The sequence below is a fragment of the Lemur catta genome, chromosome 16 (genome assembly GCF_020740605.2).
Source record: "Lemur catta isolate mLemCat1 chromosome 16, mLemCat1.pri, whole genome shotgun sequence".
NCBI lineage: Eukaryota > Metazoa > Chordata > Mammalia > Primates > Lemuridae > Lemur > Lemur catta.
Window position 1 is genome coordinate 53912888 of NC_059143.1, and position 21126 is coordinate 53934013.

Genomic DNA, 21126 nt, shown 5'->3' on the forward strand with positions numbered 1-21126 from the left:
GACCAGGGACGCTCCAGGACAGGGAGGAGAGCAGCGTTCGAAGGTTTAAAGGACGGTCACAAGGAAGGGCTCTCGTGTGCTCTGACAGCCCCAAAGGAGAGACCAGCAGCCACGGGAGTCCGCCGAGGCTGAGGGCCGGGGAGGTGGGAGTCCGACCCGCAGGCGCTGGGCACTGCTCAGGCACTTGGACCACGGATCCAGACAAGCTGGTCTACAGCTCTCTAAACCCCAGGGAGCCAGGATTCCAAAACTACACTTATTAACAGGCATAATTTAAGAGCAAGAAGTGAAAACAGTTCCCTTAAGAAACCCAGATCGGAGTGACCTGCAGAAGCATAAATCTGCTGACTTACTCTATTTTCAACGTGAACATTAGAAGAATAAATAATCCAAGAAGGGCACATACACTTTAAGGACTATCTGATGTTTTTCATATTCTAAAGATAAATATTTAACCTCTCTCTTTAAAAAAAAAAATGCCTTAGAACCATTTATAAAAAAAAAAAATTTAAGGAAAAGAAAAATATCTCAGGCTACTTTTGACTTCAAGCTCTGTCATTGTAAATTCTCAAAACCTTAACTTGAACTCACCTCCACGTTCTGAGACACAATTCCTGCTGCTACACAGCCCCCGGGGCAGCACCAGAGGCCTTTGGAAACCTGGGCATTTGCCGCTCACTCGGTGTAGAATGGCAGGTTTAGAACCCTGCAATTCGTGCAGGCCAGCAGTGTGCACCTAATTCAACGATGAGTCCGGCAGAGGACGGAGAGTCACTGCACCACAGTGAGAACACAGGGCTGGCTCCAAGGCGAGGTGGCCGTCGGAGGGACAGGCCACGGGACAGGGTGCTGCCGAGAACACGGCGCCCAGGACAAGGCTGCCCTCACCTGTCCCCTCCTGTCTCGTCCACCTCTGCTTCAGGTTCCAGGGAAACACATCAATGTCGCAGGTTGGCATCGCATCCAAAAGGCCAACCCGCACTCTGGCACTCCGCCTCTAGCCAACCGTCTGCACGGCTGGAGCAGAATGCCGAGACGGCAGAGCCCAGTGGGAATGTGAGACAGCGCAGGGGTCAGGGCTCGCGTAGCTGCACTTACTGCCCCCCAGCGAGCACCACCCCCCGCTGCCACCCTAAGCCCAGCACGCTCTCGGGGGAGCAGGATCCAGACTCCTCAGAACACCTCGGGTGTCAGGCCTCAGTGGCAGACGGGCCAGGCCACTGTGCTCTTCCAAGGCGGAACAGAGCAACAGGGCAAGGCCAGCTCAGCAGGGACTTCACCAGCAAAACTCGTATAAAGGGAGAACACTGCAATTGCTCTCACCGGAAAAACTTATGGGTAAGCGTCCGGGAAGGGTGATCACCAACCAAAGGTGTCACTTCACACCAACATGGTTCCAAAGCCGCAGCAAGAACCAGTGACACATGTGCCACCAAGCACCGTGCCTACTGGGACATTGTCACACAGTGGATGTGGGGGCCTCTCTGCCGACATCACCTCCCCCAGACCCTGAACCACGACCCCTATCGGTGCTGCCAGCTTCCTGGAGTAGGAGCCCCCAGGCCACAGCAAATGGTCACCCACGGTCAGAAACCGCAGGATCACGATGGACGGCTCTGCTCACAGAAGGGTCGGGGCCACCTACGAAGTGGCCTGAGAGACAGAGCTCCACGGGGCGTTCTGTTTGTTTCGTTTAACAGAACTTAGATGTCTCAGTTTTGCGGACGTTAAGTGAGAGAGACTTTTGATTTATATTTAATAACAAAGGCATCGTACCCGATGCAGGTATCCGATGGAACATGAGGAAGACCCATGGCAGTTCCTTAGTGCCGTCACTATTAGATGGCGATACTGACACAGGGGGAGCATGAGCCTTTGAAAGGACATTTTTCAGATATTTTAGCACAACTCAGTTTTCTGGACTTCCCATGGTACACTCACCCTCCGCAAGGCCTTGCTTACACTGGAGTGCTGATCAGCTATGTTTTTAAATTACATATGTATAAAAATAAAACTTAAAATAGTCACATCAAATGGACATTCTTGTCTTTTTAGAGACAAGGACAATGAACATCTACTGATTCTTTGTTTAAAATGACCCAGAAAAGTGAAGGGCAGTAAGTCCGCCTGCTCCTGTCACGTTTCAGTGTGGAGGAAGCGGAACTGGGTCTCCAGACTAACGTCAGCGGGAGGGCAGCCCCGCAGAGCTTGCCGGCAAGGCCAGGTGGCCACCGACCCGGGCAGGTGTTCCCACAGGGCAGCATCGGGGACGGGGCAGCTCTGCCGGGGGACAGGGCCTCTCCGCAGGCAGGTGGGCGGCACCCGAGACCTCAGGGGGGGCTCCCGAGGTTCACGGAGCACCCGGTGCTCACACGCGGCCCGGGGAGGAGGGAGCCCACACATCTTACCTCTGTGCTCCAGCCCAGGGTTGCTGACGCCCCAGCCCTGGTAGAGGGTGGCAAAGTCCTTTGGAATGTACGTCTTAAAGATGTTGAGGATGTCCAAGCGCTTCTCGTGCCCTTCGGCCGTCGGCTCCTGCTTGATGGAGTGCAGGACGGGAGGGGCCCCGGCCACGCCGGGCTGGGCCTGCGAGGCTGCATCCCCCCGGGGCCCCGCAGCGCAGGCAGCCAGGGTCCTCAGCTCCTGGGCCGCCTTCAAGGGGGGCTCACGGGGAGGTAGAGGAGGAGGGCCCCCTTCGCCTTTCTCGGGAGGCTGACCCTGAGGCTGAGGGCTGAATTTGGCTTTCAGGGAGTCCGGGGCACTGTGCTTATTTGGGGGGGCAAAGCTGGCCCCCACCGGGGGGACCCCGCACTTCTCTGCCGGCTTGCTGTTGGCCGATGGCTGGGCACCGGCCCGAGTTATGACGGTGGGTGTAGGGGTAGCACTTCTGCTGAAGCCCCCGCTGCTGGGGGCAGGCACCGGTTTGGAGCTGGCCTCTGGCCTGGGCTTGGGAGGGGGCCCCTGCGCGGCAGCGCCGCACTGCTCCTGGCCGTGGCCGGGCTTGGTCTGGCGGTACCCGTCGGGGCTGGGCGCCCACAGTGCGCAGGGGCTCCCGGAATGGCTCTCCTTATTCTTAGGCATGCTAGCGGCTTTCGTGGTCGCTCCCAGGGGAGAAGAGCTGCTCTTGGACCCGGGCACCCCGCCTGGCACCTGGGTGCGGGTGAAGCGAGCCAGGAGCAGAGGCTGGCACTCCTTGCCCCCGAGGGCAGGCGGGGGGCCCGTGCGTCCGCTCCGGGAAAGGAAAACCAAGTTGCTTCTTATGCTTTTGTAACCGTTGGGCTGAATCCACGGGGGGGCCATGGAGTTGCAGCTGACCCTGTGCCAGATGCGTTTGTGCATCCACAGGACCTCGGGGTAGTAGGTCTTGTGGTCACAGTAAGGACACGGGTGAATGACCAAAGCCGCCTGCAGGGAGGATGCCATCTCCTTATAGCTGGGGTCATCCCGCGTCGACCTTGCACTCAAATCTAGCGGGATGAGGTCCGGGGCCGGTGCCCTCTTGCCTCCCCCAGAATGCTCCTTATTGTGCAAATCGGACAGCTTTTCTCTAGGGTGACTCGCCTGGCTCTCGGACAAGAGCTGCAGGACGACCCCTTCCGTGCCGGAAGGGAAGTCCACACCGTCGCCGGGGCCGGGCACCTCCTGCGTGGGGTGAAATGCTGGCATCTTCAAGTCAATAGAAAGCCGAGGTTGCTCCTGCCTTCTGGACGTCTCTCTGCGACTGCTTTCAAGTATGGACACAGACGCTGCGACCCCCGCTTTGCACTCGCTGGCGTCCTTTCCTGATGAGCTGCTGCCAAGCCTGTGGCTCTGGTCCCCGTTGGAGAGCACAGCTGAGGCCACCTCTTCGGAAAAGCAGCAGCGGCTCGGCCGTCCCCCTGGAGGAGGCAAAACGTAAAAGGGGAAGTTACCGTCTCTCATCAGAACAGAGCAGAGGCAGGACAGCTAACACCACAGACAGGCATGTCCGTAACGCACCGGGGCAACGCGCCGGTCTGCGGCAGAACAAGGCAATTCTGGGGTGCGTTTGCTCTCAACGCCTGTCAGGGGCTCCCGACACGAGCAGGAGACTGCGATAGTGGTCGGGGCTTCTTTTATTCCAGTTGATTAAAATGAGTCAAAAGATGGTTGGGAAAAAATACAATAGCTGCTTGTCTAGCTCCGTGCAACTACACTGGTACTAGTCAACAGTGTCTAGTTGTATTAGAAATCAGGAAAAGAACTTAATTGTTTATAACAGTATAAGGTTTACATGACTTTCAAAAAACTCTCCATTTAAGGCTACTGGGGGACCTTCAGGATCACCCCCGATCGTTCCAGGGTGAGAAAACTGGAGAATTTAGGTGGAGCTCGTGGGCGCAGGGGCAGGTCTGGAAACAGCTTGGGCAATATATATAACCTGAACTTTTGTACCCCCATAATAAGCTGAAATTAAAAAAAAATCTTCTAAGTATATTTTTGGAGACAACACTTAGCAATCCCCCCCTCCAACTGGTATTAAAAAAAAAAAAAAAAAAAAACCTATTCCGAAGGGTTGGGCCCCAGGCCGGGAGAGCACCTGTGCCCAAGGGCCCTTCCTGGATCCGAGGGAGCCCGGCCCCCAGGGCTGGTTTCCCTTAGGGGGCAGGTGAGGGGCCCCTCCCGAGCGATTTCAACAGATCGTTCCCGCGTGAAAAACGTCACCAGCACGGGGTGGACAGCAGAACTGGTGAGGAGCTAAGGCAAAGGATGAATAAACTGTCTGACTCCTATTGGCTCCGAAAAGCTACTGTTTAAACAAAGTCCGGTCTGTCTGCCTGCCGTACCTGGCCACTGGTATTGCTCAGAAAGCAAACTGGATAGCTCTAGAAAGCGCCACTGACAAAAATATATGTTTAACCCAGAATTAAATATGGAAAAAAGGAAGTCTTAGCCTTTATTTAATTCAGACTGACGCTCAGTATGTTAAATTCATTTTTAAATACTCAAAGAGAGTACTAGGAGGAAGGGGAAAGATCTAGTTTTTCCTGTATTAACGGAATGAAGATCTATGAACACTTGAGCCAGACTACTGGCCGGATTCACAGACGGAAGTGTTGAGCCCGTGGGATCCAACACTGCACACCGGTGGGTTCGTCAAAGCGCAGCTGCCAAAGCCCCCAAATTTTATGCTCCCAAAACGTAGCATAAAACATCACAACAGAACTCCCAGTGCACTATGTACTAACTAGGAGCAGATGATGCAACACCGAGTTACTAAAGTAACCGGTGGGGACGCACCAAGGGAAGAGAGCTCGAGCGCCAAGCGAGAGGGGGCTTCACGCAGACACCCGCACGGGACCCCGCCCACGACGCGGAGCCGCACCTGGAGGCGGGAAGTCGCCCGGTTTCCGACAAGCGCGCCTGCGCCCTGCAGGCCCGGAGCAGCCGGACTCGGCTAGCCCGGAGAAGCGGTGCCGGCCGCGCACGTACAGGGGTGCACAGGCACGCGCCAGGGCAGGGGCGCCGGGCTCCCCCCACGTGTGTGCACGCGCACAGAAGGACCGAGCAAAGCTGCTCTTGGCCAGGCGATGCCGCAGGTGAGCAGCGCTCTTCCTCCCCCGGCCCCCTCTCAACGGGACCTTCCTGAATAGCGTCTGAAAGCCCAGACATGCTCAGGTGGGTCCACCTGACCGTGTCCCAGCTGGCGGTGCTGCCTCTGCACACGCAGTCACGCATGTCCACGCGGCTTCCACGAGCCGGGTCAGCGGGTTGTGCACGTTCACCGTGCAGAGTCCCTGCGCCACAACTTACAGACACGCACATGCACACACACTCAAAAACACAGGAACAGGGCACTGCGCATAAAAAACCAGTCCCTTTTCTTTTTCTTGCATTAAAATATACATAACAAAAATCTACCCCTGGACCCAGGGGGAAGGGCTTCCTTCGGCTGTGCCGCTGCCCTGGGCTGGCATCTTTAAGCACTTCGTCCTCGGAGCATCCCTGTGCCTCTTCCCTTTCCTTTCACTTGCACGTGCAGGAGCGCAGCGGCTCCTGGCTCCAGTGCAGGCCAACAGGGCCTGCGACAAGGGAGGGACCCGGTGCGGGGGCAGCCACTCTCTGCCCTCCAGTGGAGACTCCCACACACCTGGGGGCTGCAGGCTGAGTGTGGGAACCCCAGCTGACCCGGGACCCCAGCTGACCCACCACGCATGGACAGCAACCTCCTGCCTCTGTGTCCTCCGCGTTCCTACAGAGCAGCCCTTGGTGATCAGACTGCCCCGGATGCACCTGCCCACACGTTCCCAGCAGAACACGCTCTTCTTGCCTGACTTCCTCTCCTAAGTGTTTAAAATAAGGATTTTCCCTAGTTCTGTCCCCCTATATTTTGCTTCCTCCTAAAGACCATTATTTACTTCCATAAAGAATGGATATAATTTATTTAATTCCATAAACAATAAGGGGCCCCTGATCATCTAACCTCTCCAGGTTTCTAGAAGGTGAGAAGGTCTCACCTGGGGCACAGGTCAATAGCACTGTGCGTGGCCCGGGCTTGGTGACCGCAGGGTCACTGTGGGCCGGCTGCCAGTTCTGCACCACGGCTGGAGTTGTGGACCCAAGTGCGGTCAAGTTGGTAACATCACACGCTGGGCTCTTAAAAATAGGGAGCTCTCCCCGCATGTTAACAGGGAGTGAGCAGTGAGCGGGTGATTGCAAACATCACATTCATCAGTGACATCCTCGATTAAACTTTAGGCTGACAAGGATGACAGGAGGGGAGATGGGGGTGGGGAGGAAATGGTACCACTTTCTTGAAGGTTAAGGAAAGGTGAAAGTGCCACACTACAAAATTACACAGGAAGAAAGCCCGGGAGTCATTACTGAGGTTCTTTTTCAAAAGAAGAAGGAGGATGTGTCAGTTAAGCTCTCTTAATTCTAAGCAGCCTGGGGAATACAACTTTTTTCCTCCCAGCCCCAAAAAAGGCATTATCAGAATCACCATAAGGAGATCCTTTAACAACTGCATAGATAGTCTTGTGCGAGGACTTTTATTTGGTTCTGAATTTTTCAACTCTTTATCAAGACAGTTTCCTATCTAATGGGTAAACTAAGTAAGAGAGCTCGACGTTTTAAGATTTTTCAGTTTCAGTCTCTATAACTGACAGTTTCACCCACACATGACATTTTCTTTATGCAGCCAAACATCTTAAATATTTTATGATACGATTTCGGCAACCATAAGTCAGCTGTACAAACTACCCACAATATTACCACATCCTTCTTTCCACAGGGGAAAACCCTGCCAAGGGCATTCGGAGACCCGTAACATTCCAGATTCCCGCCTGACCCTCAGCGCCGTGTGCTCAGACACCTGCTGCCCTGAGAACAGAACCTGGCCTGGAGCCCCGGCCACTGGAGCGGGACACGCACCAGCCCCTCCAAGGCTCAGGTGCCCACGTGGGCTCCTGGGACTAAGGATGTACCAGGTGGGAAGGGTCAGAAAACCAGAAAAGCCAAAGCCAGCTGGGCCAGAGCCCCTTTCACTGCAGGTCCACAAGCTCGGGTCAGACACGTTGGTGCTGATGTGTTTCGGGCTCCCACTGCAGTAACAGAGCTCGGAGACCCCGGAAGAGACGCGCATGTCTGTGAGCCACACCCAGGCCAGCTGGGCACCCTGCGCAATGATTCCTAAATGCCTTCCGTGGGCTTCACTTGTCAGGCACACTGGACATTCGAGAGACTTAAACGGGATTGAGCAGCAAAGGAGGCGGCTTGTAGAGACAGCAACACAGATCAAAACACGCCTTGCACCTGACCTTCTGAGAAAGCAGATGAGATAAATCCTGTGAATCTCGGTGCTCTGCTTTACAAAACACAAACAGTTTCAAAGTATTTTGTCCCAGGTTTGACAAAAAAGAAAAGTCCCAGCAATATAAAAGCCTATCAACTGTATAACACGATTTCCTATTTTCCAAGGATTGCTAAGCTGGTAACGTAGGGGACAGAAGAATGCATGACCTCGTCTCTCCCAACAGTCTTGAGGACCAGAAAGAGAACGTATCCTGAGGTCAGCTGGGAGCTAACCCAATGCCCTGCCTTGGACCAGTGATTCTGACCCACGAGGAGGAGCCTTGGGACAGGGCTCAGTGCCTGTCCTCCCACAAACCACTGTCATTTGTATCGGTGACGTAGACGGAGAAATGGGACTGGACAAGCTTGTCAGACCTGGCTGACACTGGGCTAGGAGGAAAAGCAAAACTTACACCATCCGTACAGAGAGTCAGAAGCTTTCAACAAGATGGAGCGAAGGCTCCAAAATGAAATCCCATAAGGAAAAACAGAAAGTGCAAAAAGAGAAAGCTCTGGCTTAAGAGCTGTACCATGAAAAAAAACCCGGGCTCCTAGGGGACCACAAGCTCAGTGTGAGTCACACGGCCCAAGGTTTGGACCAAACAGAAGCATCCTCAGCCACAGCCAGGGAAGCGAGAGTAAAGATGGGGCTGGGGAGGGTCCTCTCTCCTCCACACACCTGGCAGCAAGAGCCCAGTCTGGCTCCAAATCACACAAGGAGGGGCAACAAATGTTATAAACGGGAGCGGGTCCAGCACAGGCCTGGGGGTGAGGCTCCCAGGAACAAGTACTGTGACAACGATGACAGGAATTTAGACTGTTCCACCTAAAGCAGAGGGGGCTGTGGGCTGGACTCCTGCAACCCCGACACTCCCTCAGTGTGTCCCGAATGAATGAAGGAATGAATGAATGAATGAATGAATGTCAGTCTGCCCGGCAGTCGTGCCAGCCACACCTTAGAATCCTGTGGAGATCACGCACCGGCGACAGCAAGAAACTGCCAGGGCCAGTTCCCGGGCTAAGAATCTGCCTTTGCGGGGAGGAGGCTGCACATTAGTTTTTCCTGAAAAAAAGACGCCGGGTGATCGTACTTGCAGCCAAGACTGCGACAGGCTGGGGCAGCACAGGACAGACACACAGGAGTCCGTGAGCCTCAGGGAGGCCGAGGAGGGAGGTTCCGCAGAGAAGCAGCTGCCTTAGAAACCGTGAGCCCCTCGCACCGACAGGGGCGGCAGCCGGCTCCCAGGAACCCCTCGGGACAAACCTTCCCTACACTTTCGTGAGGCTCTCTGTCCTCCCTTTGTCTCTGAGGTTCTAAGTTCTTATCTGGAGACTACCCACAACCCGATAACCAGAAATGCCAGTGAGTCCGGGACGTGCTCCTCAAGGTCATGACTAGTTTTCTGTCCAATTCATTGTGATTTAGTTGACTTTGCACAGGTATTTTTAAGTGATACAAGTGGAAACACACTTTTAAAAAAATGCTTTGTCATTTCTGAATGCCTTTAAAAATAGCAGGCAGTGACTTCACCCCGAGGAGCACTCAGGCGGCAGTCGGGCCGCGCAGCCCTGGGAGCCGGGAAGGTTTGCAGCGGGGAAGGTTTGCAGCAGGGAAGGTTTGCAGCCGGGGAAAGTTTGCAGCGCGGGGAAAGGCTCCTCCTGGGAACAGCCCTGCACAGCCCCGCGCCCACCCTCCCGCCATCCTGCCTCGCAGTTCAGGTTGCTTATGGTTTGTCTGTGGCTCTTTGCCTCTTTTCATGCTTAAGATACTTTCGTCGCTTCCCACTCTTGGTTAAAACAAAAAATCCAGAACACAACAGAAACTCCCGCTAGCATATGCCAAGCAGGAACCGCGCGCCCCTGCGTGGAGCTGTGCGTCTGCACCTACACAGACATCCTCGGGGTCCCCTGCAGGGGACCGGTGCTCCACGAGGACGCGGTGAGTGTTCCCACCAGCCTGACTTCTTTCTGTCACCAACAAATTTCTGACCTGTCTTCCCAATTTCTCACCATGGCTATCTGGGTTGTGACACAAATCGGTGATTTCGATAAGAGAATAAGCAAATCTAACAAGAAATTATGAGCCACAGAGGCCACAGCTCCTCTGTCCCACAGCAGGGCCTGGGCACGGACAGACGAAACGTGTTGCAGACGAGTGAGGGCAATCAGGCATCGAGATGCAGTTGGAACTTGGGACTCACTAAGACAACCGAACACAAGAAATTAAGAAAGAGAAAGCAGCACAGGTATCTGGGGCACAAAACAGTCCCCAGGAAGATATTCAAGCTAAGAAAATCTTAGAAACAAACAGCGATTCCCGATGAAATGTGTCAAAGAGATGTCACTCGGGTTAAGGTGGGATGCAAGAGCATTAGGATCCTAAGAGGTTTGGGATACGACATAGAAAACAGTTGAGAAAGTTTTAGCCGAAATAGCCACAGGGCTTTTCAATTCAGAAACAAGATGTGAGCTTTCTGTGCAAGTGGAAATGCTGAGAATACTGCCACAGGCTGGTTTCCTCTGGAACTTCTCCTCCTGGAAAACTAAAAAAATGACCAAGAGCCAAAGACAAACGCAGTACTTCAGAGGGACACACAAAACCTGCTGACAAACCACCTGGCCCCCCGAAGCCACACAGTTCAGGAGGGTCGCAGGGAACGGGAAACCGGGAGCCCCAGCAGGTGCACAGCAGGGGGAGAGAGCCCCACACGGCGGGACCACGGACAGCAGGAGAGACGGCACGACCTCACCTCCACCTTCACGCAAGGCAGCCCCTGGGTTCCCCATGCAGAATAACAAACTGCTTCTAATAGTCCAATTCAGTCCCACGAACAGGAAAGTTTCCCTGGAGGAAGTGTTTGAAAGCCTTCCCATTCCCAGCATTGCGCATGCAACATCAACCACGGAAAACAAAAGCGAAGTCTGGGTGGGAAGGACATGACAGGACTGGGGCAGTGGGACAACTGAGTACTGGTGTTATAATTTTTTATAAATGAATATTTGTTTCCTACACCAAGATGTCCATCCTATATATTTTTCTATGTGACTGGGTGTACAAGTTTTCATTCTAAATAATCTATTAGCATCAACAACTTGCAAAACCATAACTTACTTGTATTAACATAAAAGCACGTAAATCTTAGCACTCTGGAAGCCATTATTTTGATGTCTGAAGAAAAACAGGTCCAAATTAAATGCAGGAATTCTGGGTAGACAAATTAATCATTTTACGCAAGAAAATTTAAAGCTGAAAATTTGAGAAAGAATTTTTCAAGAACTTTCCTACTCAGTGAGTACAAAAATCAACATTTTAAAAGTTAATCAAATACCTCTAGCTTCCTTGATAGCTTTCAAGTTAAATAGTAGCTTATCCCACAATAAAACATAATCACACTCTAGATATCTAGAATTCACTATCTGCTTCCTCCTTGACTCAACCGTAAAAAAGTGTCACTCAGGGTCGTTTGCTTATTTATTTACTTTTGTTTTAACAGAATCCATGCTGAGGGCACAGAATTCAAGTCTATCTTCATGGCTACTATACATCCTATACACCTTTCTTCTGCCCCAAATCCTAATGGCAAACTAAAACTCATCCTTGGGAAAATGCAAACAAATATAAAAATAAAATGTAAAAATTATTTTTAAAAAAATTTTACAAACCATACTCTGATTCAATAGCAATGAGCACTTCCATTTATAAATTCATACTAAGTTGGTAAAAAACTAATAATAATAATTACGTAACATGTATCTTTCCTTGGATGGGCCACGGCTTGAGGAGATGCCAGCCCCCAGGAAAGAAAGGCCACCTTAGGAGGCAGAGTGGCAGTCACTGCTGGAAAGAAGTCCTTACGCCACTCCTAGATTTCAGAACATCAGTTAAGAAGTAGAGAGCGAGGAACAGGGCAGGAGAGCTTAGCACATAACACTAGTTCTGCATTTGCTTTCGGAGGGAACGGGCGTCTAGAATCCCGCACGAGGCATTGCAGGGAACGCACTCAACATAAACCACCCGTGTCCTGTGGTTTTTTTCTTTTCTTTCACACGAAGTGTTTTAAGAGATGGAGAAGGGACGAAGGGGACAAAGACTTCGGAAGAGAAGTAACACCATGCACTTTCTCCAACATAAAGATGACCAATATATGCACAAACGAGCATTGACGTGGTTTAAAAGTTTTCCTGTTGCAATGCATAATGATTCAAAAACACAAAACCCAAATTCTGGGTATTTTACAAAGAAATTGTAATGATCTTTTTTTAAAAAAAAAAAATCAGGATTACTTATTAGTAGAGTCTTCAGACTTAAAATCAGGCACGTGTCTGACGTGCAGAACAAAGGCCATTTCGTAGCACCGGCTCTGTGCTCTGAGCAATAGAGGAAGCGGCTTCCCCAGCCCAGGCCTCAGGCGCCCTGACGACCAGCGCAATGTGTGCGAACCACCACTAGATGGCACCTGCGCCCAATTTATTAATATAACGCTACTCCCCGACCTGGGTGCTCCGTGTGTGGTCCCGGATTTCTGAATCGGATGAAGAGTCATCCACTTTCATCAGCAAAACAGGAACACCAAGAACTTGCTTTAAAAGGTCATCAACGCAAACGTGTGTTCTTTCTTTTGAAACACAGCTCTGTCAGTACAGCAATGCATCGTTCTCATCCAAGTACTTCATCCAGAGGACTTAAAGCATCTTACAGTTTTTGGTTTGCATAGTCCTCAATATTTTCAGGAGCTAAAAATGTGAAGGGTTTAAAATTAATAATATACTTTCATTTGGGGGCAAAAATGGACTTAAATGAAATGACATCTCTATATGCATTAGATTTGGGGTATCATACACCCCAGCACATCCAACTTCAAAAATGTCCAACTTTTTGAAAATGTAATTCAATGTAACGAGTTAGCAGTTTACTTAAAATGTTTTCGTAACTTACTAACTGATTTGGAAATGTTTTCCAGTGGGTGTTTTTAAACCTTGGCTTCAAAGTTGTTCCTCTCAGAGTTAAAGCACACATGCCCTAGGAGTTGGAGGGAGGTTCAGGAAGAAGGATCTGAGGCCTGAGGTCAGCCAATGTTCTCTGGACTCTGGACTCCAGCTGGGAGGTCCGAGTTCCGGCCCCTGGGCCACCCTGACCCTGTGTAACGTGGAAAACCCCTCACCCACTTAGGCCAGCTCTGGGCGGCATCCACCATCAACATCTGTCTGGACACAGCACTGCACACGGCGATCCAGACCAGCCCGCATGGTGCTGGTTGGAAAACGGGCGAGAGTCACTCAAGATTGGGTGAGAAGGGATGGAAAGGAAACACCCAGCTGGTTCTTCCCCTGGGTTCAGTCTCCCCAGCACTGCTCCGAGGATACCCAGGGTAGTGATGTGCTTCTCTCACGAGGGACTGTCACCCCGGGACAACAGCAGGGTGCCACCTAGGTGAGGGACACGATCTCCTTAAAGTGGATCTTCCTTCACCACCCCCACCTCGGCAGGAGGAGCTGCAAAATAGTATCTGTGATTGTTTTCCAGGAGCTTGCTGGCCACGCAGGAGCCCTGAGTCTACGAATTCAAAAATTTCAAAGCTAGGTGAGTGTTTTCCATCAAATGCTGTTAGCTGAACTCAAAGGGAAAAGCAAGGACTTGGGGGAGCACCTAGGGGGTGGGGAGGGAAGGAGAGAGAGAATGAGAGGGACGATGTCCTAAGAGCCAGACTTAGGGGAGGCCGGAGGAGGGAGAAGACGGCGCCCGGGTCTGCAGCTGGCTGAGCAGAGCACCGGGAGGAAGAGGCATCCTTAGTTTTCTAAGTCCCTTTACAAGGAGAACTTTCCTTACGTTAAAATTATGGTCAATCGTTTGGTGCTGCATGGGTGTCTCTTGATAAGACAGACTGAATAGCTCTGGGAACAGCTATTAATATTCCCGAGTACTGGCTGGGACCTGCTACCTAAATGCCCACAAAGTTAAAACTGTATTATTTTATGAAGCTAAACACAGAAAACATACATCCCATACTGTCCCACCAAACACTCTCTCTCTGATGGCATCAGCGAATATGTAGCAGGTGGCACCGAACCGGCACTCACTGTGGACGGTGAAGCCACAGGCAAGAAGGTGACCAAGCAGAGTGTCACCTCGTGGGCAGCGGCTTGTCGGGCTGCTGCTCCTGTCCAGCCCAGAGAGCTGGGCAAAGTTATAGCACGTCATGGTTACAAACATTTAAATGCATGTAAAAGACATAGATTCTCCACGTCTTCCATGTACAGAGTTCAAACTATTATACAAATATCAAATTTCAGAAGTTCTACTCCACTACAAATAGTGAGAAGATGTGTTTTATATTTTACCTAAAAATTCGAGCAACTCTCCCCAAATGACATCACTACATTGTTTCTGAAGTCTCAGGCAGGCTTCCTAAGCCACAGCGGTAGCAATAGGGCTTTAATTACAGTGTTCATCATTAAAATGGTACCCAAAAAAAGCATATATACATTTCTCCTTCAGACTTCTTCGTTGCTTAGTTTTCATCTCCTAGTATTTATTAAGAGGAAAGAATTGTATTCTTCTTTCTTGTGTATCTTCAGTTTTGCTCTTAATTTATAGCTCACCTTCAATTTTTCCAATTTTTAAAAAAGTCAAAAGAATTTCCAGCCCTGGCAGACAATGCCTCAGAAGGTCTCTGGAAAGCCCTAATTACGACGTTTACCCTCCAATCACTCAGTCATATTTCTATTTTGAGGAGCTGCAAAATAGTATCTGTGATTATTTTCCAAGAGCTTGCTGGCCACGCAGGAGCCCTGAGTCTACGAATTCAAAAATTTCAAAGCTAGGTGAGCATTTCCGTCAAATGCTGTTAGCTGAACTCAAAGGGAAAGGCGTGAGCCCTTCCCGTCCCGCCCGGCTTCTCCGAGGCATCGCGCATGGGCCCTGCTGCTGGGAGAGCCCACCTCGGCCACCGCGTGCACACGGCACAGATGACGCAAGGTGGGGGATGAGGATGAGGGTGACGGCAACGCGCCAGCAAGTGTGACCGGCCACTCTGGGCTCGCCTCTGCCCTGCCGTTCTCATTCAGCCTACAACGTTCTTTTATTGCATTTCTCCACTGTTTTTTGAAAAACACGATAGGTTCTGAAGGAGGACATAGAAAACCAGCACTTTTTGAGTACGAACTTTGTGTAGGCAATTTCTAGACAATAACTGCACGTGTGTGCAAGCATGTACCGTGTGCATGTGTGCACGCAAGGGGAGCTGGAGGGGAGGTCATCCCGCCGCAGTGGGTGGGGGAGGCTTCTCTGCAGACAAACTGTGCACGTCTCAGCTTGTCTTCTATTTGTGTAGGACGTCGTCTTGGCCAACACTCACTTATTACCTCTCTGAACACGAGCCTCACCAGGGGTGCGCCCTCCTGCTGCAGTGGGCAGTGAACAGAGCACACCCGGGCTGTCCCCACAGGCTTCCCCTCCAGAGAGGAGAGGGGGAGAACGAACTCAAGCTAATAACCGTGAGGACGGCAGTCCTCAGCGCCCATCACAGCTGGAAGGTCAGTCCCCCCCCCCCAAAACCCCCGATGAAGCGGCTTCCCCGAGCCAAGGCAGCGGCGTGGGGGGTGACCAGGGACACGGGGTCCAAGGAACAGGGCCTGCAAAGGCACAAACGCAGGGTGCCCCACGCCCAACCAGACGCACACACCCCAGGACGGCGGCCGCGTGAAGGTGGAGAGCAGGCGCCCAGGGCTCGCTGCACCATCCCGGGGTGCGCCTGCCACCTCTCCTGGGGAAAGTCAAAGGTTTCGGTGGGAACTTCAAAATGCACAAAAAGGATTACAAACCTACGAACAGTATACATTCCAACAGACATAAACCAGCTCAGCACCTGAACTAAGAACCCGTGGTAAAACCCGGTCTGTGACTGCACCTGAGTGTGCTGTTAGGTAAGCCTGGGGGTGCAGCCGTCTGACGCCCCCCCCCAGCTGGTGTCCAGGTGGCCCTGGGCCTTCTCCTGGCCCAGCCCCCTGACACCAGGACCCAAGAGGCTGGGGCAGAGGACACGAGCCAAGCTTTGGGGTCAGGCCCATGTCTTGGTCACCCGGGGACGTGCAGCGAGGGGCTTGCCTCTGTGGACGCATCGTCCCAACGTGTCGGAGGAGGAAGTAACACTACTCAGCGAAGCGGCCCTGAGGGTCAAAGGAGACGGTGGTTGTAGCCGTCCGGCTGGCACTCAGACAGTGCTGGCTGGTCCTGTGACTAACTGGGCCACCTGGGGCAGAACCTCTCGAGCTGTGATCGGGCTCCACCCCCGCACGCCTGGCGGACACCCAGCACCTCCCTCTGTTCCGTGCTGGACCCTCCTCTCGGCCTCTGCACTGGCCTCTCCCTTCCAGGGTGGGAACCGCGGCAGCAGCCCGGCCAAGCACTCCCCGCCTCCCACTGCCTCACCACCGCCAGCACCTACCTGGTTTTCCATTCCAAAGACCTACAATCAATTTATCCAATTCTTCTTAAAAATCCAAAACCTTAAAGCCTGTGACAACGGCTTCAGGGACCACCTGGCGTTTCGCCCTCGCAAGCCGGCCTCCTTGGCCATGGTGGCCCATCCGCACGTCACACGGGCTCTGGGCTTTCGCTGACACGCTTCTGTAGACCCAGGAATTGAAAACTTCCCAGGAGTCGCAAATGGTCCTTTTGCTCACTACTGCAGCAGGGAGTACCGATGGCCCGGGAGTGTGTCTCTCTGCTTCCTCAGAGAAAGAACGACAGGGGCGCCAGCTCTGAGTGGAGGGGACGCAGCTGGGCCCTGCATCTGCCCGCATCTGGCCATGTGCCCCCCGCTCCCACCTGGAACACCTCAGGTGCGCTGACTGGGGGCAGTTGGTGGGTCTCCCTGCGCTGTCGGAGCCCAGGTTTTCTCCTGCACCTGGGTGCACAGGTGAGTGAACGCCCTGGGCCTGCATTCCTGCTCTGCATGGCAGGTTATTCCACTGGGTCCGCGGCTTCAAACACGACCCCCCCGCCCCTGAGCCCTGACGTGCTGGTCGGGGAGCCCAGCGGGCAGCACCGAGGTACAGGGCACAGCCCGGAACAGCCGCTCTGCACGGGCATCTCCCCGTGAGCACAAGCCGCTGTCTACCATGGGGCCGTGTTCTACCAACACTGCCGTTCCTCCATAACTGGATTTCCCTTTGTTATGGTGAAATAAAACACAGATACAGAAAATACACAAAACCAATGGGCAGTTTAACAGATTACTCTAAAGCGAACACCCCTGCAGACACACCCCGATCAAGAATCAGAACCCCAACCCCGCCAGCCACCCGGAAGCCCCGCCGTGAGGCCTGTCCACGCAGGGACCCTCCCTCCGCACGTGGGAAGCGACCCTGGCCCTACGCCACAGCTCACACGGGCGTCTCTGCACACCAGAGCCCGGCCACATCCTGGACTGAGATGTCCCTGTGGGTCCTTTAGCCTACAGGCTGTCCCTCCACCCTTCTCTGCTAACCTCTTGTTTCTAGAACTCCACCCCACCCCCACCGTGTGTTCCCCACAGCCACACGCTGCCGATTGCATCCCCTCGGGGCGGCCCAGCAGGTGCCTCCGTGCCCCGTGCGCATGGCAAGCTGGCTGTGCCGCCACCCCCAAAGGACCAGAACGCTCCCCCTGCCATGGCCCACGGGGGAAGGAGGGAGGGAGAAGTCTCTGCAAAGGACAGGGGGTCTCCGGCATCTGGAGAGGCGAGGAGGGATTTGGGGCCCTAGAGGGACAAAACCGGGAGGAACAAGACAGCACACTTGATGATAACATCTTTAATCACGTGTAACAGTGACCTTTCTGTTGTCACGAGAACGCCCAGCTCCTAACAACAGAACCGTTTGCGAGGTGGACGAACGGAGCCTCGTCCGGGAGCGGCTGCAGGTGGTGTGGACAGCACGCTCCGGACGGCGGCTGCGGCTGAGTCCGTGCCGACCCCGACACGCGTGAGACCAGCCAGGACGGAAAACTGCAAGAGTGGAGGAGGACGGTGTGACTCCGCACAGCCCGTAAGGACACTGGGAGCCGCAGGTGACGGCCTGAAGGACCCCGGGGTGAAACGCGCCACGGACAGGGGGTGCGGGCGTCTGCCATCCCCGTGAGGCAGCTGATGGCGCACGGCCCCCGAGAGCGCGTCAGCGTTGCCGCCGGGAAACCGAGGAGGAGGAGGGCGTGAAGCCGGCAGAAGACGCGGCACAGGAGAGGCCTGTGTGACCACGCGACTGTTTCCACGCCGGCACCTTCCCGCGCACTCAGCAACTCACACAAAACGACGTCTACACGGCTGTCCTCGGCTTTCCAAGACGGTAACACCTGAGTGGACAAACTTCTCCCCGTGAGAGATTTAATACAAACTTTTAATCCTCTCTCTCCTGCTCACAGTGAACTCACCAGAAAGGCCGGGACGCGAGACACTGACGACAGCTCTGCTACACCGAGGTCCCAGCACCCGCCCGTCAGCCAGAGCAAAGACACAGAAAGCTACACACAGTCTTGTCTAGCTGATCTTCACAGGCCAGAAGGAAGCCGTAAAAAAAACCTCATAAAGTTATAATTTCAGAGCAACATACAGCAAATAATTGATACTTTATGTATCTCCAAGATAAGGAAATATTAAAAAATATTTACGTAGCCAGAGAGAAGGAACACGAGGAGAAAAGAGTTCAGGAAAATCAAACTGCAACTTTCCTTAATATGTTGTTCATTCCATCTTCTTGTGCATGGTATAAATCTATAAAAACTCTACTTTTTAATAGGGGGGAATACTGGGGTAGAACTCTTTGATCGCCAAATTTGCATTATCGAATTTAATGACAAAAATTTCATTATCAAAATTAATTAAAATGTATTGCCGAGATTAATAAAATTCTATTAACCTTACCTTCAAAAAGACTGTGGGAAATGCTACCACTGTCACAACTAATTTGCCCACTGAAATTAAAAAGAAAAAATTCTAAGAAGCTAATTTTGAAGTTAACGGTAAAATTTAATTTTGCAAAAGAAAAGCACTTGAATTTCATCGAACTAGAAACTAAAGAATAAGGTGGGTGGGCCATATTATTTTTCTGGTAGGAACGATACCAAATTATAGCAAATATGACACCAAAAAAGACACTCAGTGGCCAGGCTCAAAGACACTCGACGGCACCCGTGCTGGGCTCTGTGCATTCGCTGCTTCAACCTTCAGCCCCAGCCGCCCTCCCATCAGCCTCGCCCTGGGGCTGGACCCTCTGGAAACCCAGAGAGCGACACTCCCCCAGGCCTTGCAGTGGGTCCCCCCAAACTGCATGAGAGTCCAGCTGCAGAGAGGAGGCTCTGGCTGTCACTGGGGCAGGCGGGGATATGGGAGCAGGAGGGGTCCCCGAGGAGGGGTCCTTCTCCAGCCCCCTGGTTGTCACAGAATAGTGGCAGCAAGTCAGCACTTCTGGGGTCATGGCATCAGGTGTGCATTCTCCCGCTGGCTGGGTTTCAGGGGCAGTTTGGTTAGCAGCGGCTTCTTCCTCTCGGCACAGAGACAGCTCCCCAGGTGTGTCGATTCTGTGAGGTTCTGGGAGCCCCTCGAGCAGGCCCTGCCTGGAACAGCAGCCCGAGCAGGGGTCCCACAACACGCGGGCCGCCCGCCTTACTGCTCACCGGGCCCAGAGAGGGGTCTGGCCCTGCACTGAGCCCCGATAGGCAACGTGGCTTTGTGAGGAGGAAAAAACCTACGACTTTAGAAACTCCACTTTATTTCGACAGAATGGAAATCTTTCTCTCAAAAATTTATGTTTTGAATCAAAGAAAAAAATCATTCCCTTTTAGGTGCTCTGTGAGCCAGGCAGAGCTGCAGAAGGGAAATTTTCAACACAAGAGTCTCCCTCACCTCCCAGTGCTCACCACGTGTCAACGACACGCAACACACGTTCCATCGGCAAAAACCTCCCGGGGGGATTTTTGTTTTAAGATTTCAGGCTATGGCCAATTAAATATATCAAAAAGAACAGACACCTACACATTCAACTTCCTAACTGAATACACAGCAGTGAGCTCATCTGTACCTTTCAATGTATCAATAAGAACAACTTGTGGGTCCTAAAAAGGAGATAAAACTTTCAGATGTCAAAAAAGGAAAGAACAGCTAGGATTCTCACAGCATCGCCTCTACGAAATGCTTTCGTTTCTAGAAGCTGCTTTCTTAAGACAACTGCAGAGCACACTGACTCCCTCAGGTGAGCACTGGCCACGACGATGCTCTCCAGGGATGGGCACACTCTGCAAACCTGCCCCCCGCGAGGTGGCTCCCGTGACCAGGGCTATTTACCTGGGACGGGGCAGCCTTAGGTGTCACCTTTCTGTCATTCTGGATAAGTACACATGCTCTGCCACCTGTCCGACAGAAACACCTGCCACCATACCCAAGAGAAAACACCTGACCATATGTACAGTCCAGCCTCTCTCTCCACCCTGATTCCATAAGAGCATCCTCCAAAATACTCACACAAATACGAATGAGTCCCCTGAACACCACACACAAGAAAACTTCCAAACAGTGAAGCGAGGGAGGCCTGACTTCAACAAACTGTTTCTTCCCCAAAGTAATTCTAAGCTTGAATTCTTCACTTAGGATCACGGATGTCAGAGCTAATATACAAAGACCTCGTTCCGTTACATTCAGAGAACAGCAGCCACAGGAATGAGCCACAGCAAAATCCACACTATTAAACACTCATCACTGACTTACTACACTGAAAGGATGAAAGATCAGAAGTGCTGACACACACACAAAAAAAAATTAGGAAATATAAAAGCCCAAAAGCATCAAACTCAACAAATTCTAAAATTATATTTGACCATGTAGAAGGCACCAAAGGTTTGCAAGACCTGAAACCTGGTCTTCCCTTCCTCTGTCACCCAGAAAACAAGGGGACAGACGAGAGAGCCTGCGCTTCCCGCCAGCGCTAGAGACGCGCCCCGGGGACGGAACACCCCCTGCTCCGCAGCGAGGAGACCGCGGCTGAGAACCTCCAGCATAAAACAGTTTTTTCAATATTTAAAATACCACTTTTTATTCTCAGGCACTTAGATCAGAACACTAGCCAAGCACACAGGTCATCTTAACCTTAAAATAATCTCAGAATAAAAATGTCTGAACCTCGGAAGGAGCCAAGCCCGAGACTACCCCAGTAATGAAACGTTGTCTTCTCCCTGGCTGCTCGGTACCTTCCAGATGTTTTATCACCTCGGCAACACGCAAGAGCAGCCCGGGGACCACCACGTGGAGTGGCCGACAGTGGCACTGCTGGAGCCAATGTCGGGAA

General features: G+C 52.4%; 1 protein-coding gene across 1 annotated transcript in view; it reads right to left on the reverse strand.

Annotated features, from left to right (window-relative positions):
* Positions 1–21126, reverse strand: part of ZNF516 (zinc finger protein 516) — a 91308-nt gene that overhangs the window by 17543 nt on the left and 52639 nt on the right. Inside the window, 1 exon segment of the mRNA XM_045527358.1 lies at positions 2409–3878. Coding sequence (XP_045383314.1) covers positions 2409–3878 — 1470 coding nt within the window.